Source organism: Colletes latitarsis, chromosome 5 (assembly GCF_051014445.1).
Source record: "Colletes latitarsis isolate SP2378_abdomen chromosome 5, iyColLati1, whole genome shotgun sequence".
NCBI classification, from domain to species: Eukaryota; Metazoa; Arthropoda; class Insecta; order Hymenoptera; family Colletidae; genus Colletes; species Colletes latitarsis.
The window spans coordinates 36,107,512-36,133,396 of record NC_135138.1 but is presented as its reverse complement, the minus strand read 5'-3'; the positions used below and the strand labels follow the sequence as shown (position 1 = coordinate 36,133,396).

At 43.6% G+C, this 25,885-nt stretch overlaps 1 protein-coding gene across 6 annotated transcripts; it reads right to left on the bottom strand.

Annotated features, from left to right (window-relative positions):
* Positions 1–51: 51 nt before the first annotated feature.
* Positions 52–25,885, bottom strand: LOC143342097 (insulin-like receptor). 6 transcript variants are annotated; one of them, XM_076765584.1, is made up of 8 exons: positions 25,069–25,885; positions 23,517–23,653; positions 15,476–16,503; positions 14,657–15,083; positions 13,691–13,844; positions 12,996–13,173; positions 12,751–12,922; positions 52–12,611 (listed from the first exon to the last, which is right to left on the bottom strand). In XM_076765584.1, the coding sequence occupies exons 3-8, from the start codon at positions 15,748–15,750 to the stop codon at positions 9,561–9,563; spliced, it is 4,257 nt and encodes a 1,418-aa protein (XP_076621699.1). In that variant the 5' UTR covers positions 15,751–16,503; positions 23,517–23,653; positions 25,069–25,885; the 3' UTR covers positions 52–9,560. The 6 variants fall into 6 exon arrangements, with proteins under 6 accessions (XP_076621699.1, XP_076621700.1, XP_076621703.1 ...); XM_076765585.1 differs by having other exon boundaries at positions 25,398–25,885; XM_076765588.1 differs by lacking the exon at positions 25,069–25,885 and adding an exon at positions 24,910–25,049.

Genomic DNA, 25,885 nt, shown 5'->3' with positions numbered 1-25,885 from the left:
TGATTGGGAATAATAGGATGGAAATGTGAGTTCATGAACTGAGCCCAGAGGTTTTACTCATCCTACTTTATTACAAAACTGAGAAAAAAGAAAACTTTGCGAGAGTAACAAACTTTTGGCTTATGTGACTAGTTGTAATACTCAGCGGCAATACTAAATTAGTGCAATGTAAGTATGTACATTTGTGTAATTAGGTGTGGCGAGAGCGGCGAAGGCCGCGGCGAGAGATCGAGGAAGTCGAACGAGTTTCAACGAAAAAAAAAAAAGGTTCTCCGTAATGCAAAATAAAGTTTCGCTGAAACCAAGTGTGATCATTGGTACGTGATGCATTCTACGCAATATCGTTTGTTTCTAATACGAAACACTGAATCACTACGGTGCGTCGATTTTTCTCGAAACGATAATTCTTATTCGGTCCACCGTTTAAAATAAAAAGATTGCAAATGTTAAGAGACACGTCAAAAAATAATAGAAATTGAAACTGTTTGATATCTCTGGTTCCCAAGGGCCACCGCCGATCTTCCGAATAAGTCCTAGTCGCTAAAACTCGTATCTTACAGAATGTAAACGTGTTACACGTGCGCGTATATTTTCCGCCGGGGAAAATCAACGACGGGCGAACGAAACAACGTTCCCTGTATACCAAGTACTCTTTCGATTCCACGCGATCAGACTTCACTCACCCTTTATGCTTACACACGTTCGCTTTTTCTTTAGGGTTAACGACAACTTAACTTATTACAGGTTAGAGGTAGAATCCTACTCCGTCATCGAACGTAGTCGAGCCACGCGCGTTAACAACTTTCTCCGTTTTACGCTGCTTTCTGAATAATCATTTTGAGCGATATTTGTTATCGAGACTGACCATTAAAAATTGATATCGAAGGTGCGTCTTCACCGCCATCGTAAATACGCACTGTGTTAAAAAAAACTACGTTTTAACGTTACGATCGTCGACGTAGCACCGCGTTTTACACGCTTAAAATCATAGTATCGTCTACATCCTACGCTATATCTTTTCGTATGCGAGTTCCATAACACCACTGTATGCTTCAAACACGTTTCATTCGTATTAAAAAGCGCCCAATATTAAAAACTTTCGCGTTAAAAAGGTTCAGCTCGATAATTGTAACAAAAATTAACGTAGTTTCGATAGAAAATATGGCTGTCATTCGCGTGGGGCCACGACCACGCGACCGATAACGGCGTACGACCGTGCATAAATACTAAACTAATTCGCTATTCGTAGTCTCTGTCTTGGAAGACACGGTATGGCAGGATTTTTTGATTAGGAATAACGTTTCTTAGGGAAAGGTCTGAATTTTGGTTTTTTTTTTTCGCCACGTTCAACGGTTAAACGGAGTCGTTAGTTTTGGAATCATCGTCGAAAGTAAAAAACTGTCGCTACCCGTCGCGTTTTCCAAACTTGGAATCGTTCGAGCATCGAATCGTCCCAAAATTTACAAATTCAGAATTTGCGAGATCGATTATGGATGCAACCGAGAACGTACGGCATCGGTACTCGATGGGAACGATTTCGATGATCGAAGAGGACTGCCTAAAAGTTTTGCAACACCCTTTGTTCTTGAGAAAAATTATTTCATAGGTTTCAGCGAAAGAAAATTGTTTTATTGTTTATTTCGGATGTAATCGATATGTTTCTAAGAGAGAGGGAGTTTGAGATTCGTCGGGGGATGTCATGATTGAAAGCCTAAAAAATAATTAGTATTTGGAAAACAGAGAGCGTGAGCTTCGGAAATATAATATAGGGAACGAAGAGACGAGAGACGACGCGGGGACGTGGCTGAACAAATAGAAAATGCACCCACTAAACGACCATAAGCGATCACACTATTTTCCATCCCCGAAATTATCAATCCGTGACGATGTTTAAAGGAATATTATAATAAATAACCGGCAATGAGAGGAACTGTGTTGCAAAGCTCTTTGGTCGACTCTCGTAATTTATGTTTCTTCGATGGTGTTGACGCTGCGACGCGTAATTCGATTAATATTTCAAACTTGGTACCGACAAACTGAAATGTTTGGTCATGCGCACGAAAATCTAACGAGTTAACGAAAGCTCGAGAACGCTCGGTGATCTATTTTCTCGCGCTTTTCTTTCCTCTCGTTTCTAACATTTAAATCGAACGAAGACGAACTCGTCGATCAAACGAAGCTTAAACGCTACTCGACGCTTATCATAAATAAAACGATCGTTTAATTAATTAAGAGAAACCGTGGATACCCGTAACGTGATCCTAACGTGTCGGAATCATTCGAAGAATTTTCGCGAACGCGATACGCAAGTTTTCTTATAAATACTCAAGGTGACAAGGGCCGTACGAAATATTGGAGTACGCGTCTCCGGTTTTATTCGCGCATTAAGAATTCGAGCCGACAGCTTTCTAGCGGCTTATACGGTCCTGAGATGTACGAGGGAGAGATCCTACGATTTAAATACGCGCATCGTCCGGACGAAATTAACGCTAACACTTTCCTTTATTAATTATTTGCCGCGAGTAATTTGCTGCTTTAGTGCCAAGGTTTGTGGGACGAACTGATGCGGAAGAAAATTCTATAGCTGAAGGAAAGAGAAAAGGAAAGGAGAGGGGAGCGTTGGGTCGTGGGCCTGCTAATGGACTCATCGGTAAGGCAACTGTAGCAGGCCCTGGACACCGGGGACTTTCGATGGTCGATCGATTACTTGCCAGAGAGGTAAAAGGTCGAGTGTATCCCTCTGTCGGAGAGTGCATTTACCTCTCTTCCAAGTACTCGACTTACCTCCGATTCTTTAACAAAAATATGAAAAACATTTCCTGAAAAATACCTTTGGTTGCCGCGCGAGTCATAAACCGCGCTGACCGTTTGCACGCCAAATGCTTCTTTTGTTTGTACGGCCAGTCGCTACAGGTTCTTTAACTACCTGTTCGGTCTGTGCGCGATCCAGGAACGCGTCCACCAAATTCTACTCTGATTTTTTTTAAATAGAGTCATTTAATCGTGGGCCAATCTCGCCTTTTTTTTACCAAGCAAAGTTAATCCGGAAGAACGAAGTAAATAATGTAATCGTTTAACTAATAATAAACCTAAAAGCAGCGACTCAACTTTATCGAAAAGAGACTAAAAATAAATTAGCAAACCTAACACCAAAGTGAATCCGAATTGAGTAACTGAACCGAGTCGATTCGGACGCACTACGGCTAAACTTAACCGAATCTGGGTCAAACTTAGCGATTGCGATCGAACAAGATTCGGACCCGTCCGAATTCCTTCCTTAAACGAATTAACGTGTATAGAATGCGCTCTAATTTTTATCGAAATAAACTAAATCAATATCTTGGGGATTTTTTCTCGAAACTATAAGTTAGTCGGTTCTTGGATCACGCACTTCTAAAAAATACCGTATTTACTATACTTTAGGAAACTGCGTCGGATACAATTCGCGAAAAATATATGTATATACGTAATTGCGAATTGCGCGCCCGAAGCGATTAATTCGCCGAATATATATTACATGAGAATATCAAACGAAACAAAGATATGCCTAATTTAAAAACTAAGTCTTCAGAGTCAGTCCATTGTAATTCTGTTGTACGCATCGTGCGTCCATTGTGCGTACACGCGCACCTAACAGAGTTAGGCATTTAAGACGGACCGCCTGGATGGTTTGTTCGATAGTAAAGGTGGAAACGAACGAGGCAGAAGTCGATTCCGTAGAACTTGCAACGTAGCAACGTTTTTTTCCGCTTCACTGTTTTCTATCTTTAAAAATAAACGAGTTATCCAGTCGACCTGTCTTAAATAGCCTATTCTGTATGCGTAAGTACCGTAACTAGAACGGTTACCGATAGAATTGGCACCAGGCTCGGGGAAAAAACGAACATGTATAATATATAACGAAAATATAGTAACCCGTGACGAGCATTGAGAAAAAGGAAAACACCGTACTAAATTAAATTAAATAAAATACACCGGTGTACGTGATGCGATATCGTTAACTATTGCTGAGATTTTTCTTCTTGAAATTAACGCGAAAGTATTCTTACCGTACATTCCACGGATGTAGACTCTTATCAGCTAATTAATCGATGAATTATTTAAGCAACTAAGACTAAGCTAGAAGTTTCGAAGCTACGTCGGAGTCGGGCAAATTTTTACGCGTGGAACGAATAAAAAATTTTTATTCGACGTTCGCGAATAGAATTTGTCCCACTCCGAGCTACGTTTAATAAATTACACTATCGTAAACGATAACTATGTTCTTTGCGAAAAGAATCAGGGGATGTTCTCGTTTCTCTCGGTTGCAAATGTTATAACGAGAGAACAGGCTAGCCAATGGCCTTGAGCAGCCATTGATTTAGCTCAGAGTACAGCAAGTTGCCGCTTGCTGTCGGCAGAATAATTTAAGCTTCGTCTTTCACCCTGTAACCCCTATGAAATCTATGTGTATAACAAGATCAATACGTGCATATATTAATGTATCGCGATTGGACCACTCGTTTAGCGTTTACAATTAACGAATCGGTACGAGTACGCACCTACGGTATGTACAAACTATGATTCGTGGATTCGTTTCACTTAACCGGGTCTTAAATCATTGGCTGAAACGATTCCAAACTGTTATATATCGGTTTTAGCCCATATTAATTTCAATTACGGTTATTAATTCTTATCGAATTTGTGTGAATTTATATATTTTGTATTCTACAGCGTTCCTATCGTATAGAATCGAACCCACCATCGAAACAGAACCGGGAAACAATAGTTATAGAACCGTAATCGAAACCGAAGTAAGCCAGAACCGATATGTACGTAACAGTTATAACATTTTATTAAAAATGAAACGTAAGTGCGTGTTTTGGTGACTTAGCGAGCAAGGAAACGCCTTCTAGTTACGGCACTGACAACGTCTATTAACTAAAAATTTTCCCCTAAACGCGTTCACTCCTAAATACATGCACGCCTCTTTCTTTCATACGCGGAACGATTTCCTGCCTTCAGGCACTAGGCGACAATAATAAATACTAATCGATTACCCAGACAGAACAGTAATACGTACGATCAATTTTTTATTTAGTTGATCCGATACTGGCCCGACATCGCTCGACGCCGTAAATTCCTCTTGACGTAACTTATTTATTTCCGCGAACACGCTTCTCGCCCTTTCGATTCTAATTATTTATACGATTTACGCTCTATTATTGCAACGTTTAAAAATATTTCGTATTTACTTTTTCTCCAACCACGCGGAAGATACGTTAATGCCCATTAGAGTATTTTGATTTCAAGAATATTATATGTACTTTCCAGTCTCTCCTCTCTGTGCTCTTGCACGAATAACGAAATTCATTACTTTGTTTTTTTAAATATATGTATAATATATATACATACGCTACGTACGTCTGTGCGTGTACATGCAAATTGTACGTAATGATCGATATAAAACACCGAAGGGAAACAGATTTATTCGCTCAACTTTCTTCTCGGATGAATTAGACTAATGTCAACACGTTCGATGGATAATTTTTATGTTTTTCATTTAATTCGGATTATTTTTTTGAGTGACCCGCCGGTATATCACACGGCAGTCAACGTCTTAACAATTAACGCACCAGGTATAATAGAGAATCTGCAAGGGTACGCGATAATTACGCGGGGGAGGATAATTCCGTTTGAAAAAATTGATAAAAATGCTAAATAACTTTCGTGCCTAGGAGATTTCAATTTTTAGAAAAATAATTTCAATATTACTTTTCTAGTAAACGAAAACCCGTATGGGAAAGATCTTTTATATTTAGAATTTTCTTTCGAGACAAATGATCCCTTGACGCGCTATACCACACATTTTCAAACACTTTGTACATTGCAAAGTCGGTACCGTACAGTCGAACATTCACATTCATTATTGGTCCAACATCCATATATGTAGTTATCAAAATTTCTATCAATATTTGCACAGTATTGAATCAACATACTCCCAATACTTTTGTTCGATGTTCTGTCTGGGTAGGTATCGCTATAATAATATTAACGCTATTTATTACAGAATATGTACAACGTGTGCGATGTCGAATATCTCAGAGCTTGGTTAAAGATTCTCTTGCATACAGCATGATGGCCTTTACCGAAAATTGCGGAAAAACTTTTCTATTTATTCTATTCTGATACGCGAAAAATATGTTCAACAATATTTGTATCCAATTAAATATAGTAAAGTTCGAAGCCAATTTCTGTTTACTTTTAAAAATGCTACATACGAGTCGTCCTTTCGCACTTTAAATTCCGCAAATTTCAGTAAATTCGAGCATACTGTCGAACAATACTACATGCAACGAGGGGATAAAGACCGAACGGTTGAAAAGTTCAATTTCGAGGCTAAGATCGAACGACTAATCAAAATCCTGCGAATTACGATTGCTTGTCTGATACTCGATAATTTTCTAAAACTGCTCACGAGATAAACGCTAAGACAAAAATTTCATGCTTAATCTCATTACTTTCCTAACAACATTATTGACTACGGTATCGAACGTTATCGCAACAATATGAATTTCTCGCGTTATCGTAAATGTTTTATAATACCTCGCGTTTAAATTTAATTATTACACTTTCTTTCGTCCAAGTATTTTCAAATCTTCGTTACGCAGCTTATATTTACCCGCCATAGAAAACCGATTTAATAAAATATGCCGTATTAGCACGAGTCAGACTTTCGATTACATGGACTATTATCCTATTTTTTTGTCTTCATTTTTTTTTGTTAAAAATAATTCTTATCGATATTAAAGTACCTAAATGAAGTATTTTACGAAACAAGTGATATCGAAACATTGCTAAAGTAAAGGAACTTCTAGGCATACTAGGCGAACATACAATAATACATAATTAATAGTAAAGTACACGCTATTATAATAATATTATATAAATATCTCCTTTACGAAAATCTCAGATAATCAAGCCAAATAATCGAAAGCTTTTAAAGTATCGTACAGCATATGATAAACGCGTTCGCGTGAAACGATCTCGAATTTGTTGCATTTTCAGCACTCTAAGGGCACGCTGCGACGAACCGATAAAATCCTCTTCTTTTCTCTTCAAGTATATCGCGCCCCTGTGTATTCCCAGTCCCCCGTTCGATCGATCAAGAATAAATACGATCACCGCAGAAAAATACTTATCCACCTATCCGTTATAATAAAATAGAGACACTTTCTCTTTCGTCTCTTATTAGATTCCCTCTGCTTACTCGTTAACTTACTTTATATACTTATTGCAAAGATTGTTGGCATGCTTATTGCAAGTTTACCTACAAGATACCCGCACGAGCGGCAACCTGTGAAAACGAGACGCGCGCTGTTGTTCCCTTTAGAATCCGAAAGAAGACCAGTGTGGCTCGACGACGATTTCTCTGTTTCGTGATAGAAATTTATGCACAGCGCCGAGGTCACAGCTCGTGCAAACGGTATACATGTAACAAGGAACTCTGATGTGTATGGATGTCTCGTAGTATAGTTGAACGCGCAACTTCTGACTTTCCACCGAAACTCTCGATTCGAAGTTGTTCGCAAGGACTTTTAAAATCACCTTCAACTAACGTTAAAATTACTAATCAACGGTGAAACATGCTTTCGACGATCGTTGAAAGGTTTTAAGAGAAACGTCGGATGGGGGATACACACATTGTCTTCGTAGATAGAGGATTTAAAAAGTTAGAAGAACGAATTTTGCATATTCGAAAGTTGTGGTTTTCTTTTTTTTTTATAGGGAATCAATCTACAACGGCAGGACTCGATAGATCGGAAAGTAAAAAATTGTAATCGTTTCCGTTACGAGATAAAGAACGGATTACTCTATGGAACCTAATCCAGTTGGTAAAAAGAAAATCGGTCAAGTATTATTACAAGGGCATACTAATTGATCGAATGGTTCGAACATATGGAGTGCTACTGTACTTTCTCTCGCATAGTACTGTACCTAAGAGGAAAAGGATCGCTAACTATAGTTGGATCAAACTCGACCGACCGCTCAAGGCCAATCCCCCCATTGTGAATCATGTCAGGCACAATTCCTACTTTTGTGTCATGTTAGCTTGATTTCCTGTTTGAAAGAGAAAAGGAGAGAGAGTGTGTGTGGGTCTGATGGACAAGTCTAACGGTACGGACTTGATCGGCCAATTGATTTTGATCCCAGCCTATGAACGTTTCGAATATCCGGTAATTTTGCATCGACGATGAAGAAAAATGGATCGTTCGTACGGAAGATATAGAAAAATCTGAGACTATCGTAGACGCACGGAAACCAAGACAATTGCCGTTATTTTACCAAGTCCTTTGAGAAATTTCTAACGGTGAGAGTATTAATAGATATGTATACGTAAACCTTGACGCGTCGAGAGATTTCCTTGGCGATGAAACACGACAATTATATAATTTCGTTCGATTGTTTCTCCGGAAACGGTCAGAAGAAACGCCCGACGAACGAAGTATTTTAACGAATTGTTTCTTTCTCTGTACGCTTGCGTTTAGCAATTAATTTCATTCCCCCCTCCCCTCCCTGCTTTTTACAGTTTCTTAATTCTCCTACGTCTTAAATAAGTAATTAAATAGTCGATAACATGCGTTATTTGTAAAAGAAATAACTCAAAGTATTAAACCTTGCGTTGTGGACAGCACCTAAGTACGAACCTAACAGAAAAGAAAAAAAAAAACTTATCCACAAACGTGTCCATTTATCCAGAACCAACGTTCTCCGCATCCAACGAGCATCAAATAATAAAGAATTCATTCTACGCTGTTGCACAACATAGCAGACGACTCTACGACGACGCAGCAATTCCGTATAAGATTAATCAGTTCTTTGCGCGTTAGGAGGCTCTACGGTTATTATAACGCGTGGTTCTCTAGAGCGTAAGAATCCGCTACTCTAGATAATGTACAGTGGCGGTCATATACTTAAGGACAAGTTAAAAATCAATTTTTAAAACTAGCGTCCGCTTAAAATACTTGTACTACCTTTAAAATTAAAGATGTTAATATTTTTTTTAGTATTGGAATGTAAGCAAAAATTTGTCGACTATTCCCTAAAACAGAGTTCGGTGGGTCGTGTTTATACGCGTATATGAGTTTGACACCACCGATCTAAAGTAATGGTTACACTTATTATACGTATATTCAAGAAATTTCCGATTAACCTCATTTAATGTTGCAATAAAGGTTGAAATGTTCAAAGGTCGATAATTATATGGCCACCACTGTATATCCACGCGACAGGACAATGGTAAAAGTTACCTTTTCAAGGAATGAACAGTTCGTAGACTTGCATGACTGAGAAGTTTAAGAGCTTTTGGTTGCGCTTTAGGAAACACTCTTTGCGTCTGCACGGTTCGTCGCACACCGTGTGCACAAACGCTTTTGGTAAAGCTCGTGTACGATTCGAGCACGAGAAACGATGAAAATCTTTTTAATGGCTAGTCGCCATCGTGCATTGCGTCTACAAAAGTTTGTGACTTGCGAAGGTGTCGTAGAACACGTCGAGAATTAGCTACGCGATGATCGATCTCACCGATCGAGAGGTACGTTTTCCAAGTTAGTTACGTTACCAAAATGCTGGAAGCCGTTCTTGAAGATACGGCCTCTGCTAGTGCCGGCTTTAGTCTGATCGAGAAGCGTCACGTTATCCTCGAACTCCTTCACCCACCTGGCAGTCTCGTTTCCCCAATGAAACTTAATAGGCGCGGGGGGATGATAAGGTTTCTTGATACCCAAGTTCCGACTCTCTACGCCCTCCGCGGAGTGGTAGAACGATTTCTCGCAAAAGTCTTGGCTGAGGAACGGTTCGAGCTCGGCCACGATCTCCATGAAGGTGGGACGTTCGCTGGGCCGCCACTTGAAACACTTTTCCATGATCATTTGGATGTTCTCGGGACAATTGCGCGGTATACTAAGGGTTCCTTTGTGCAGCACGTGACTGAGTACCTCCTCGTTCGAGAATCCTTGATAGGGCATCGCGGCAAGGGTTAAAATTTCGTAAAGAACCACGCCGTAGGACCAGACGTCCGAATCGGAGGTAAATACGCCATCCGAAAGGTTCTCGGGCGCCATCCACCTTATAGGCAACAGTCCTTTTCTCCCTATCTTGTAGTAGTCGGTTTCGTAAATGTCCCTCGCCATGCCAAAGTCTCCGATCTTGCACACTAGATTCTCCGAGATCATGCAGTTCCTCGCCGCCAGGTCGCGATGAACGTACTTCTTCGACTCCAGGTAGGCCATTCCATCCGCGATTTCCGCCGCCATTCTCATTATCCTGCACGAGTCCGGAATCAGATGGGTGTCGCGAATACGACGCAAATACGTCTTCAAATCCCCGTTCTCCATCAACTCCATGATGACGAACGGGGGATTCTCGATGGACACGACGCCCAGAAGCTTGATAATGTGGTAAGTGGAGAAGTTCTTCATCACCGAAGCCTCGTTCAGGAACTCGTTCTTTTCCCGTTGACTGGCCGTTTTCGAGATGGTTTTTATGGCCACTGGCGTAGTCTTGTCGAAGTATCCGCGATACACCATACCAAAGTTACCCAGACCCAGCTCCTGCAGGATCTCGACGCTCTCTCTGGGCACCTCCCACTCGTCGATCACGTACTTGGTCTCTATGTAGTCCGGGTTCACGCTGGCTATCAATCTCTCCTGCTTCCTTTTCTTGTGCTCGTTTCTCAAGAACAGGAACATCACTATCAGGATCACGGAAAGAACAGCCATAGTGAGCAACGAGATCAGCGTGATGGGGGCGGTGTTCGAGGCGCCCAAGGTGAAATAAACCATGTCCGAGAAAGCACCGTCCCCTGCTAGCGACGTGGACCGCATCCGTAGACTATACTTGCCTGGACTCAAGTTCTTGATGAAGTAACTGTTGAACTTCTCCTTGCGGCCTGTGTGCGGTATGCACTCGGTGCTCTTCTTCGCGTCCCTAATGTCCAGGTTCGTGTACTCTATGGTGTACGAGACCGTGACCGCGTTCGGGCTTTTTACCAAGTCCCAAGACACCTCCACGATAGTGTTGTTTGTCACACGGACCTTGACGTTGCAGACATCGTCCGCGTGTTCCCGCTTCTTCGTTCTGGCGTATGCATACTCGATCGACGAACACATCTGCGATTCGTCCACCTTGGTGGCACACGCGGACACGTACACGATATACCGCGTATAGTGACGCAGGTCTTTGACCACGAACGAATTGTTGTTCCAGTTGCTCACGTTGTAGACGACGGTCGCCTCGTCCAAGTAGCTCTTGGAGTACTCGCTCTTGGAAGTTCCCTTCTTCTCCGATTGAGAGGAGGAGAAATTGTTCGCCAGCACGTAGAAATTGTTCATGGAATTGTAGTTGTTGTAGACGCAATAGTCCTTCCAGCCGGGCGATACGTTGCTGATGGTTATGTTCTGGTGACAGTATATCTCGAACTTGTTCGACGCGACCCAATTGTTCCTCCCGTTCTTCGAGCAACAAGAGGCAGCGTTCGAGACTGGCGTCTTGTCGATCACCTCGGACACCACCTCCCCGGTCTCGAATTCGTTCTCCAGCGTATCGTTGCAGTAATCGCGCAACGAGATCAGATCTTGCTCCTCGGGTATTATGGTCCTGGAGACTATGTAGTAGCCTATGATGCTGTTAGGAGAGTGTACGGGGGGCTGCCACCTGACCAGTATCTCGCTTTCGGACAGAGGAGTGGCGATCACGTTCGTCGGACGCGAGGGTATGGCGCTTTTCGTTCGAAAGAATATGATCTCCGACTGACCCACCGGGTTCGCGGAGAAGTTCATATTCCTGGCGATGAAGGTCTTGACGTAAACCCCGTACCTGGTGTACGGTTTCAAGTTCGTGATATGTTTGGAAACGGTAGAGTTCAACTTTGGAATATCGACGTCGAGTATTTGCCAGGTATTGTTGCTGCCGCAGGCGTTCACCTCGTAACTGATATTTACGTTCTCCGTTTCGATGTAGTTCAACAGGTAGCTGAGCAACTGCTGACCTTCCGGTGGTTTGTAACTATCCCAAACCAAATCCGCATAATCTGGCCCTAGATTCTTTACGGTGATGTTTATGTTGACGATATCGCAGGCCACTTTGTCGCCGTTCGACTCAGGTTGCACCTCCAGGTCCGTAAAGTTCGACATGTTCACCATCTTGCTCAACTGTATGATCTTGGATAGACACAGCTTCGGATTGTAATGAAAGAATAGCTTACCCCTTTCGATTTTGATCTTCTGCTCCGGCGGGAACAGATTCGACAAGTTTGGGTTATCGAGCACGGCCAGACTCGCGTCGGTCGTATCCAAGGTTTCCCCCTTGATGACTTTGAGCTTTTTAAAAAATCCCAGCGACGTGATGGGGAACGAACGAGTGATTTTCAAATAGTCCGTGATCTCCTCGATTAGGCCGAAAGCTTCGCTCAATTCGTTCATTATGTTCGAGTAATCGTTTCCAATCTGGAACTCCAGAGCACCTTTCACCACGGTTATGCCACGGAAGCTTTGAGCGTCCGAGATATGACGTATCAAAGCACCGTGGCTAACCTTCCGGCAGTGTGTCTCGCAAACTCGACACGTGGTCATCTGTAACCGTGCAGAAATTCGCGTTACGATAGGCTGGAAAAGCGCTAAAGAAATTTGTCGCGACCCTCTAAACATAATAAATCGTAAACCGTAAATCGTGTCTTTCGCACGGACGATAAATCGATCGAAATCTACGTACATTGTTCTCATCGAGCGCATCTTCGTACCCGTCAGGACACTGAACCATGCAAGTCCCATTGAACGGTCGCCAAGACTGTCCCTCCTCCAATTTTTGGTGGTGCAACCTCTTCAAACGATTAATTTGTATGCACTCGTCCTTCGTGACGCAGCGTCTCGAAAGATAGGCATATCTACGAGTAACATTTTCTTTTTATTCTCCTAACTGAATTTTCAAGATCGAAAGACTTTGGCAACGTCACTTACAGGTGACTAGGACAGGTTTCGATGCATTTCCCTTTGTGTCTATAGTGCTTGCAGACGTAGCATTCGCTGTCCGATGGCCCGTGACACTCCCCGAGACACTGTTCGTGACACTTTGGCGGTTCTATCCTTTGACAGTGCTGAGCCGTCCAACAGAAACCCTCCGGACAATGGGAACATCCTGTAACCACAAAAGAGGGGTAATCGAAACTGGGATTACATATAGTACTTTTCTGACTCCTCGAGTTCCCATCTTTCAAACGGGAGAACAATGTTCACAATTACCGATCCACGGAGTAAAGGAATCTGTTTTTAACATTGTTCAAATACTGCCGCGGAATGTTACTAAATGTTTCTTAACGTTCAAAATACCAATTGGTCACCTTTCGAGTGCTAACTCGCATGACTGCACAAGTAATTACTAGACCGCGAATGTTTGTGCGCTTAATATATGTTGATATATGCGAACAACATACGCGATGTATGAAAATAAACATGGAGAAAAATACACGACGTATGTAATAAATTTATCAAAGAATTTCTTATCTATTACCTAAAGGTATATTTATGCATTTGCATAAACATTCCCAGTCTGGTAATTGGATTTGCAAAAGGCTCGTATATCGTCGCGCGATAGCGTTTTGTTAAAAGGTCGATTATCGATGTACGCGCTCGTAGGAAAGGATAAGGAACCATACCGGGACAAGACGCTTCCTCCCCGTTGTCTTTGATAACATTTTCGCCCACCGAAACGATAAGGGTCCAGTTGAGGGTGTTGGTGTAGCAGAGAGCCGGGTTCTTCTCGATGCGAACGCTGCCCCTCGAGATTTCCGTGAGTTTCTTCAGCCCGATCTGCGAAAAGAATTCGCGGCCACGATTCAAGCGTAATATCGGCAGCCAGAGGTCGAACGGCCGGTTAATTCGATTGACTAATTAACGTTACTTGACCCGGCGGGTCAACTGGCTGCGCCGAGTAAATTAGAACGGAGCATCGAAGCCAGTACTCGTCTCGAACTCGCCGTGGGAATGCGATCGGGGAAATTAACGTTTCGTGACGCAAATCGACCAACCGGGCCGTTTACCGATCGATCCACCGGCAATGTTTATTTTTTTCGCCCGAGTTCTCCTCCCCCGCGAACGCCAATGAATCACGGTTGATAACCGAAGAAACAATTCTCCCACAAAAATGATACGGCAAATATTTGCTATCTAAGCGAATGTTGATCCACCGTGTATTTTGTGAACCAACAACCAAGAGTATGCGAATCGCGCGCGTCGACGACGTACCGCGTCAAACATTGTTTCGTTTCGAAGAGGCTTCTACTCGGCTTGAAAAAATATTTGCTCCGCAAACAGAACTTTTGATCCGCGTTTACCTTTTTCGCGCGATAGCCGCCGGCCACGAAAATACACGGTGGTGTCCCGTGCCACGTGGGAGATCCGCTTCGACGATAGATTCTGCGCACGAAAACAATTAAAAAAAGTTCCTACGAACGCGTCTCCCCGTTCGACGCTCTTTCCGAGTTACAGCGAAAACGTTTCTACCGAACCCTTTTTCCCCTCTTCCTGCGTAGAACCTATCGCTTGATTTTTCCACGCAATTTTTCAGACAGTCGACACTAAAAAATAGTATATCTGGAAATCGCAGTGACAGAGAACCTTACCTCTTGGAGATTCTGCATCTCGTACAACATAAACGCGTAATCGGTGAGCAGCGCGTTCCCTCTGATCACCTCGAGATTCGGGAACAGATTCACGAGGCTCTTTAGTCCGTTGACGCGATAGAACAATAGATAACCGGTGATCTCTCGAAGTTCGGGGAAGTGAATGTTCTGAAAGTCTGCCTCGGTACAGTCCTCGATCAAGACGATCTGCAGGTCGCCCTCTATCACGCGGCAGTTCTTCAAGATCGCGAAGTGCGACACGCTGTTCCGAATGTCTATACTGTGACAAATACCGTCCCCGATCATTATACTTTTTATCCTTCCCGTGGGCCTTCTGTGGACCGTGTCCGTCGACTTGGCGATCGGTTTCGGAAGATTCGACAGCTGGCCGGATTGCTGGTTCAGTTTCGCGTTCGCTTCCGTCGATCTACAACCACAGAGAAATAAATTTCCGGATTTTTGCGTACCCCGGATGCATAGTAGTGCAAAGGAATTTCATTCTGTACTACGCTGCAATTACAGATTCCGGGTAAACTATGTCTATTCGCGGTTTTCGAGAAAGGTCCAAGTTCTGTTTAATCTTTCTCTTGCGTTAAAGGGTAAATTTGATCGAAATATTTCTTTCCTTCGCATAGAAAACAACCCTTTGAATACGGGGTAGGATATTCTCACTGGTAACCGACACGATATTCTTTACAATGGAACAATTTCTGATCGATCGTGAGAAACAGTTTCCCTCAGTGTGTAATATTCTACCCCGTACGAGTCGCGTCTGTTTCCCGGCGCATCGTGGAGATACGATTAATTGCACCAAAGTACCTGGAAGCATCGATCGCTCTGTTGTTCCTATGGGAATCGATTCGATCGTAGAACTCTTGATCGTCGGAGAAAACGATCGAGTCGCCGCGTTCGCGGTATCCGTCCTCGCGAAGGCCGGCGGCGTTCTTCCTGTCCACATAATCGGGATCGTATTTGCCCTTAGCGGTTTTGTCGCGGTAATTCGTCGTCTTGGACCAGCTCTTCTCCTGGCAGCACGCCAGGCGCGCCGCGACGCAGAGGAACACGATCAGCAGCGACCACCACCTCATCCTCATCTCCTTGTCTCATCGACACTGTACTATTGACGAAGCTATCGTCAAACCTTCTTAAATTATCCCACCCCTCCGGTTCTTCCACCTCCGCACGCTTCTCCCAATCAATCGGCCGACGATCGATCGTCGTCGAGGCGGACCCGCGCGTACAAAGGCTATTACGAACCTTGACTAGCTCGATTACCGAGCCAACAACATCGGCAACGCGCTCCCTCGCGATCTATCGACCGTCATTTCTATCGATCTTCCTCTCTGTTTACGCACCGAGAATCCGGAGACCCGCGTAATTTGGAATCGGACCAACTTCCACGATTCTTCGCGAAGATTTCGACTTTCTACTTCGCGCGAACGATCAAGAACGACGAACTGTTGCAGCTGCTCGGTTAATGGCTCCCCGTCGACCTCGTTACGAACCTTTGCGTCTCATACTCTCCCTTCCACGTCCCGCATAGACTGCAATTTTCGAACGCTCGCGTTGTATCCTGGATCGAACTGTTTCCGGCCGTCGAGGATACCTTCACCCGAAAGCTCCAACAACGACCTTGCGAAGATTTCCGATTTCCGTCGAGGGACTCGCGAGCTACGAGAACCCTCTCCTCTCCACGCATGGATCGCGATCACGGTGTCTACTAGCAAAAGTCTCTTTGGGAAGTTCCGGGACACCGATGATCACATCGCGGCTTCGTTCAGAGAAGCTGTCTGTCGAGGATCAACAACTTCCTGGCCCTCATGGTTTCCCTGTTTGGATCCACTCGCCTGCAATCAATCCAATGCCACGTGGTGACGTTAGAGCGGCCCTTCGGAAAATTTCCTCCAGTTCGAGAGTCTCCGAGAGTTTACCCGCGCTCGCAACAAACTAACCGACCCATTTATAGACTGAGCCGATATGTTTTGTCTCACGAAGAGAGCGGGGAATCGTCGGAAACCCTCGACGATCGTTCATCTTCGCTTTCCTCGCGTTAAGGGTACATACGTAGTGTATCGTACATTATTAATATTGGCTATCGGTAATTTCGATAACTCGATCGTTATCATTTTCGAGATAATTTTACGCACGCTCGACCCGTTTCTTTGGTAGCATTTTGCCGCGAGTACGCGTAACAAAGTTAACCTAGATAAATCTACAGAGTTGTCCCAGATCTTTCATTTTTGAACGTCTCCCTCGCTGTGTCTCTATCCTCGATTCTGTTACGTTGCACAGGGCGACCTATATCAATCTATAAATGAACTCGACGGTATTTTAAACAATAACCTCTATTTTCACATCTCTAAATTAAATTTCCTCCATGATCTTTGAACGCTAGCATAGCAAGTGACAAATCGAACATTGTTTTGCTTTAAAAAAATTTGTTAAACTTTTCGGAGCCATTTGCCATATCTCTTCTCTTGCCAAAAACCGGTACGCGACGCGATATCGCTTCGTTTTCTACATTTATTCGAGCACGATTAAATGTATTCGACGAGAGGGGAACAAAATCACGCTAGACTTGTTATCGAACGGTTCCACCTTCATTCTCTTGTTTAGTATTCGATAATCAAGAGCGCTCGTTGAATTTCAGTGGGAAGAAACAACGAACAGAAAGGGGGACGATTGATTGGATGAACGAGCGTTCCATTCATCTATGTATTTATTCGGAAGTAAACAAGATTAACTCGATGATAAATCGATTTCCAATTCATTACCGAATCACCGAGTTATCGAAATAAAAATTTATTAACACGAAATGAGCTTCGACTCGATGCCGATGTAGTTGATGCATCTTTCTACAATTTAAAGGAATTCAATAGAGATACTTTAAGAACAGTTACGCGAGAATAGTTCCCTCTCGAGCAAGAAAATCCAAACGAGCTTTCGAGTTGGAAAATTGGAGCGGCTTGCTTCGAAGGAAGCGTTGGCTTGTGTGCATCGTCTGAAATTCCTGGAGGGAGTGGGCGATAAGGAACGAGGGCCCAGGCACGCGAACCAATCTGCCGCTTATCGGGTCGTTATCGGAGTCGCGTCAAGTTATGAATGGACGGAAACGTGCCAGTTTGACCGCCCAATTTCATTCTCCCGTACACACGAACGAGCTTTTCGTAAAAATAATTTGCTCGCACGGAAACGTCTATTAACCCTATCTTTAGTTTCTATGGCGAAAATGACCGTGTTACCACGTAGAAAAGATGTTATAGAAGGTACCGTAATACAACGACGTTAATTCGCAGAGATTTCTACCGAGAGCAACGGTTCCTCGACGCGATCGATGTCGTTTCTTATCTAAAACACGTTTAGGAGAAGTATTTCGTGGGGAACGCGACGCATTCTACGCATCGAGTACATATTAAGGAAACTACGTGCGTTCGAGTACGCGCGACGTCGCGTTCTCACGTAACACATTTCCGGCCTCGTATTGACACAACACGATAAAGAATATTCTACGAACCCGTGTGGCTTTCGTGACGCGTCGACGTGGTGGCACCGATTTGCCATTCAACAACTTTCCATTGTCGTCGGAGGTGGAGGCAAGGGTACTCGGTCGAACGGAGACCGAACACCACCGAGGTTAGCAAAACGTTTGAAGGAACGTCGTCAACAGCTGACTCACGAGCGACGCGTTATGTTAAGCGGACCATAATTAGATGGACATGACGTTGTAACCTCGTGCCGAAACTTTCCAGTCCGGGGACCGATCTCGAACCGTTCTCAATCTTCTTCGACCACCGATTATCGCTCCATCCTAAACACGATCCAACGATCAAGTTTCGCGTACGAACTAATTTTTACGAGATAAATGTGAAAATAAGATTCCAATTCCCAAGCTTTCGTGCCGTAGGAGACCGAGATCGTGAACGTGAGCTCACGGTGGGAAGTACCGACGAACTTTTTGTGAAAATCATGCAAGAATTTACTCCAAGATTAAAATTGAAATGTTACGAAATATGAATAAGGTATAAATATGTAACGACAAATGTTCGCGTTCGAAGGAAGTTGTATTTTGAAAATTACTACGATTAGCATCGCGTAAAACCATGATCGATAAGACTATCTCCGTACAACGTATGGCGTATTACCGGTGGCCACGACGTAATACGTAGTAACAGCTGTCTCGTAACGATATAATTGGTTTACCCGTGATTACAGCTTGCCACGATCGCACGAAACACGCAGTATTTTGCAATCGTACGAACGTGTGAAATTACACATCGCTCCGGACAAAGTTTCATTAATACCTTCGGCAACGATGACGCGCGTGTATGCGATTACTTATTCTCTACATTGTTATCGAAACTCAGGTATTCCGAAACGGTTGGTTCCCTGTCCAGTCAACGAACTTACAAAAAAAAAAAAAAACAAAGCGAATAAATCTAAAAAAGTTTTGAAATTTGGATCTGGCAGTGAACGCGTTAGGGAATACGATTTCTCGTTAACTTCGCGCTCTGGGCCCTTCAAGGAATAACAAATAGGGCACGTGACGCAAACGATCGACGCTGGCTGACGCAATGATGCAATTTTTGGCTCTGTCGTTTGTCTCTCGAGCGCGCGTGCGGGTCGCGTCACAATAACGCAAACAAGATTTCCCTGCCATCGGTTTCGTTTGGACGCGCACCGGTGTTATTTACGCGTGCAAATATAATTTACGCTTCTAGAAATAATCCGCTATTATCTGTGCTTGCATTCGTCTTAGTCGCGCGTTCGCAAAGCGGCCGTGTCCTCGTTCCAACGCGGATCCCGAAACAATTTTCCTCCACTCGGTGAAAAGCGTCTATCGAAACATTTTTCGTACAGTTTCACCCTACTTTCGATCGTATAGACAATATCCCACGAGGAATTTCCACGGACAAACGTTTTCACGAGTAACGAACCGACCAGCCATGCCTGCTCCAAAGGTGCCCCCGTATAAAGATTTCGAGTACACGGTGTGCATCTACATAACCGGAATGCTGATTTGAATGATCATCCAGCGCACAATAGGATGCCAGTTAAATGCTCGCTCGAGGGGTTAATGACTTTTGAAATTGCTCGTCTCCGGATATCCGAATCGAGCATCCTTCCCTGTCGATAAAAGTCGCCGATGAAGCAGCTGGCCGGCTACCGACCGCGGCGCGGCAATTCGATCCCCGCGGATCGATCGACACGATCTATTTTCAGGCGGCGAGGAACGCCAGGATCGACAGACTGGACGTGCACCGTGAGAAAACGTGTCCAGGAAGCAGCTCCCGGCGCGGCCCACGCGTCACTTTCGCACCGATCCAAATTATGCGTGTCGGAGGATCATAATTCCCTGTAATGGCTCTTGTTTCGAGACACCCTGAACAACGTTTCACTGATTTTTGCGGCGCAAAAGTACATTTTAAAAGCCCCCGGATCTCGCTATTCTTTTTACAATTTTCAACTTCCGTTTACAGGCTTACAACACCTTTCGAATACTAGGCTATTTCCAACGCTATTTCTATCTGCAATTGATACTGTAAACGATCGTTAATGCGGAGTTATGTTGCCTTTTTGAAAAATTACCGCAGAGACCGCTGCGGCTAGTTCTTTAACAAGTAAATAAATTATACGACTCAATTGCAAATCATTCACCATCCCGCGCTAGCAGGCAAAGTGTTCAGTTCCAAGTTATCTTAGTAGTCAATCGCATCTCGACTATTAAACTGAACGCAAGTTGCATTTTTCCACGAAACCAGTTGCATCTTTATCGTTGCGCTTTAAACCTTGACTGAACAAGTTTCGGTTAGGCGAAGACACCGAGAATATTTCAAGGCCGCCGTTGATAGAACGTGTACACTGATCTTTCTAATACGAACTAAACAAGTATATGGAAACTTGTACAACCATAAAATACGTTATGTAAGAATTCTCGGCAAATAAAACATGTTTACCGCTTTTCCATGTTGCGACACTCTATCAGCCTCTCTCCGTTCGAGGGACAGAGAACGAACTAACCTGCGGCGTTATTACAATTTCTTTCCAAATTTTTAATGAAACAGACTGAATTCCTTCTATGTGGTTTTGTTTCGGACTACCAAACTTATCTATCGCAGCTGGCAATATTCCGATATTACATTTGTATTGATTTTATTAAGGCTAGGAAACTTTTCGAACAATTACAGATAAGATTGAAAACATGTAGAATGTTCGGCCACCCCTGGGGAACAATTTAGTGGGAAATTCTAGAGGCCAAAATAAGACGAAAATCAAGAATATCAATTTGTCGATTGAGGCTTCGTAAAAAAGTTATTAAACAATTAAATTAAAAAATTTCAAATCGTTTTAACAAAATTATTTTTGGTTACAGGGATCAATTACAATCATTCTTGGTGAATAGACATACCCCCGAAATCCTACCCACTTTCTAGAAAAAAAATCGAGGTGTGAAATTTTTCGACGGAAAAAAAAAATTTCAAATCGTTTTGGAAAAATTATTTTCGGTTGCGGGGGTCAATTACAATCATTTTTGGTCATTACACATACCCCCGAAATCCTACTCAGTTTCGAGAAAAAAATTCTTTACCGAAGATATAGTGTAACCGGAAATGTTTCTGTAACTTTTTAACGAATCCTCAATCAACGAATTAGTATCCTTGATTGTCATCTTATTTTGGCCTCTAGAATTTCCCATTAAAATTTGTCCCAGAGCTGGTCGAACACCCTGACTTAAAATTAATTTCTTCCAAACTAACTAGTCGATCCAATAATTTAAGAACTACTTTTTCGTATCGTTCTCCAAGAACACGAAGATGCCAATTCGTGTCACAAGAATTGGAGCGATTCGAATCGAATTGGCGTTTATTTCGCGGCGTCTGCGATTGACCAACTCAAAAATCGCGCAAATTTTTCTTCTGATCGTGAATATTCGTCCAAAATGACTGTTTCCCGCGTTGGGCATGCAATTGGCATTGTCCCACAGTGTAACGATCGAATAGTGTAAATCCAGCTAACTGGAGCACCCTCCGGTACCACGCTACCACGCAATAACCAACGAGGGTCATAACACAGTGGCGGGACGCGACGAGGAAAGACCCGGAAGCTTTATTGCTTCCGTTCCGCGATGATGTCGAAGTTTCTCGCGATCGTTATCGCATTCCGGGATGCTAGACTCGCGAGACTGTTGCTTCCAGTGTGTTCGAAACATCGTTGTATGTATTTTTAGACCGCAACCGATTACGTTCGAGCAAGATAATGGGGGCGATCGAGTGTAACGACGAGCGCCAATGCCGGGCGCGCGTCTATCTTTTTTGTGTTTACTGTCCAAAATACTCGACGACGAAAAGCTTTGCCCGAACATGCGACGCCGACACGACGTTTGCCGAATGGCCGACTAGCTTCTTTTTATCTTAGTTACGTAACTTTTTCCCAATCGTTTTCGCTCGTCCAAATTTTCACCTTTTTCTCTCAAGGTCTCGCGACCGTGCACTTGAATCGATTGCACTATTCATCAAGGTTCTCGAACCATAACAAAACGTATCGTTTCCAATGAATTTCTCTACTACGTCAAAACGTTACGGAAAGAACAGATAAACATAATGAAAATGCTCATTTTAACTACACGTTACAAGTTTCTAACGAACTTTATTTTAATTTCTAACTTTAAAAGAAATTCAACGTATGGTACACTGTGTACGAGAAAAGTATTTGGGAATTGTTTAAACGATACGACGTCGGGGAGTTATTTCCTGATACCCGACATTTTCAATTTACGATTTTTACTATCATCGCGAGTAATTGTCGGCATTAATTCAATAACACGCTACTCGTTGCGACGATTAATTACTTTTCGAATAATTTATAGCATCGTATTTTAACGAATAAAAATTAGTACGTTTATCATCTTGTAATTGCTATCGACGACAGTCGTTAATCTTCTCACGAACATACACACGCTTGCACAGGAAAAAAGATCGTTTCAATAGAAAAATGACGTGTGTATATTTGCGTTCAATCGCTTCCTATTACTCTAACACCCGGCTGTGCGTGAGTTATCCACGAGTAAAAATTACGTCTAGACAAAGCAGACAAAACATTGTTAAAACGATACGCAGAAGAAGCGTTACAAAGTCAACGTCGAACGCTTCTGCATCTTCTACGCAGGCAACGATAAGTTCTTAGCCGAGCTGCTACCACTAAAACGATATAAAAAATGGAATAGAACGAGCATTATAGTTCTTTTTTAATTCCATAAAATACCTCCTAACACCAAGCGCCAAAAACGGGGTACTCTTGACAAATTTCGGTTACACCACGATAATGGCTGCTATACAACTGCTCAAATGTCAAATAAACCGCCTCCGTCACCGAATTTCGCTGAAACGATACGGGACAGACTAGTTAAAAAATAGGAAAATATTTGGTAACTAATAAAGCGGAACTGCAAAGCAGACCATTTTTTTTTTTTTAAATTGTAGAATCCACGTCAAAACGATTTTCCAAAGCGACGAGACAATAAGGGTTACCCTACAAAACATAAGATCGTTGTATTAATTTTGTTAGGTAGAACGATACACGGAATCGTGTTATTATTCTTGTTAATAATATTGCAAGTTCACGGTCTAGACATTGTGTATTTCCAATAAAAAGTGTAAAAGAAATCTTGTATTATTTCCTTTACTCTTGGTATTTCTAACGCTTTCTGCGTGCGCCAATAATTTCGTGACTCACTGTATCTGCGTAGTATCTATTCGTCGAAAGAATTCCAAAGGCACGATCGCTTATTGCGCGCAATTATCGCGGAAAGCGTGTTTGGAATCAGTGTTAGAACGTGCTCGAACTTTTATGCGCAAATACTTACGTGTCTCATAGATACGTAGTACATTCCAGTCCGCAAAGTGGATTCGAGCCGCGATGATGACACGTCGATAACACAATCACTACTCGAGCACCACTGCCGTGTCCCACATTACTCGGCATGCCGATAGTCCAAAATCACTGCGTAAATGAAACAAGCAAGAAAACGTAAAACGTTATAGATCATGAGAGGCCAACCTCCGTACGATCGATGTGGCCGTACTCGGACGATTACAAAACACACGCAACACGCTAATTCTGCTTTTCTCCGTCGCTTAGCCGGAACTTTTTCAAGGCTTCACAGCCCGGGCATTTCACAAGATACGCAAGCAACTCGTGGTCTCTCGACGCGCACGAAATTCCGTCCTTTTCCTCAACTTCGCTCGAGGGATTATTTAGGACAAAGACTGTGCGCGCGCGTCTGTCCCCCGAACGCGATGATTCGTGTCGCCTTAACGCGTGTTTAACGTCGCAAATAAAATAAATCGAACGAATCGCTGGAATATACTGCCTACGAGCGAACCACGCGCCGCTTGTTTACCTTATCTCACCTTCGAACAGGTTGTTAGTCCACGCGTCGCAACGGAATCCTGGTTATCGAACAAAACCAATGTTTTCCTAAACGTTACGACGACGTACATACGTATATCCCTATTCCGTTCGAGATTTTAGTCCTGACGCGCATTAAAAATGTTTCACGTAACGTGGAAAAGTATACTTTGGAAATATGGCGGGAAATCGGTTCCGCGAACTTGTCCAGGCCAGCGTGTTTGGGCATTGCTCGATCCAAACAACGTTATTGGAATACCTTTTTAAACGCGATACGTTTCAAGACACAACGCGGCCGGTACTCGAGGTTCGGTGGCGAGAACACTTTTAATCCGCGCCAGTGGTAAGAAAGAAAACTTTCGAGAGTATCGGGGAGGGAGGGTAAAAGAGAAAGGGTGGTCTCGCGCGAAATTTCGCGCTATCTCGAGCAATTAGAGAATTTCTCGGTACCGAAAGGATACGCGGCGCTGTCAGCCCGGAGAAAAACAGAACGATTAAAGAGGAGACACGTGCGAGATACAAAAGACAAACACGGTTTCGTAAGAACAAGGCACGATAAAGGAAACTATAATTGTGCAACGCACGCAACAGCAACGGTAACATTAACAAGAAATAACAACAAACGACGACGACGAAAGAGTTTCTTGCGTCGCCATTATTAAGAGTCAAGAAAAAGAAGAGTTGGATCGAGAGGGAGGAAGAAAGAGCGAGAGCGAAAGAGAAAAAGAGGTGCCCGCGTCCCGTATTGCGTAGTAAGCGCTTGAATGGATTACGTCACGCGCCAGAGGCAGCAAAGAGGGTAAAAGCGTCGTGTCAGACACGTTCCTGTCAGGGCGTTTGTTTATTACATTGATCGCGACGCGTTTTGCATCGGGGACTTCGGCCCCGACCTCGGCCGTTTGTTTTCCGGTCACCGACAGACAAGTTACGCCGCCGAGGAACAAGCCACACGCACTACCGCCACCATATGAAACTCTACACACGCTCGTGTGCGCAGCATCGTTTACCGTTTGCGCGTATTCGTGCGACAGGATGCCGTTTTCCAGCGTTTGTCGTGCACCTTCGTCGCGCCGAGGAACGATCGATCGTCAAGATACGGGAATTCTTTGGCGTGTCCTCCCATTATCGGGCGAGAAAATAGTTGGTTTACAGGGGGAAACCCTCTCCCGCGTCGTTTCCCCACGTGTTATTCACGATCAAACAAGAGTCACTCGGCGTCTCGGCATCTTCGTTCAATCTTTTTTTTTCCCCTCTGTCTTTCGCTCGTCGCCGTTTTCTGTCCACCTCTCTCCTGTCCCTTTGCTTTTTCTTTTTCCTCTCTGCCTCCGCGATTCGCCTCCGGCTCGAGTGTCCTCTCCTGTCTCGTCCACCTTTTCCTTTCTTCCCTCTTTCCTTACTTTTCGTTCGGCCGACGACGAAAACTGGCACCGCGTTCCACGTGGGTAAACGTGTCCTTTCAAAACACCATCACGACTCTCACCACTGCCGCCATTCCACCGCGCATAGCGCATTTACACCTCGTTTTTAGCGTGTCGTTCGCGTTCTGTTTCGTCGCCGCGTATCCCCTACGAGCACCGCTAACTAACGATTGATACGCGAGAGAGAAACGGGACCGAGCTTCCTTAAAATCGCGACAACAACACAACGCGGACAAACATCCTGACGAACAAGTCAGCTGGTACTGATCGGATCATGATCAAGCGGTGACTTAGCCACGGGTCACGGACGTACAAGCGTCGTGGAAACGTGCAAAGCCTCGTGTCTCGACAGGAATCTGACCTATGCGCCGCCGACCGAGCGGAGCCTTCAACTAAACGCCAGGAC

Excerpts from the sequence above, each read along its gene's own strand:
- LOC143342097 (XM_076765584.1), bottom strand. The coding sequence starts at position 15,750 with ATGAGGATGAGGTGGTGGTCGCTGCTGATCGTGTTCCTCTGCGTCGCG. Across the intron at positions 12,923-12,995 it reads GAAACCTGTCCTAGTCACCT|ATATGCCTATCTTTCGAGAC; the intron begins GTAAGTGACGTT and ends TGTTACTCGTAG. Across the intron at positions 12,612-12,750 it reads ATGCGCTCGATGAGAACAAT|ATGACCACGTGTCGAGTTTG; the intron begins GTACGTAGATTT and ends GCACGGTTACAG.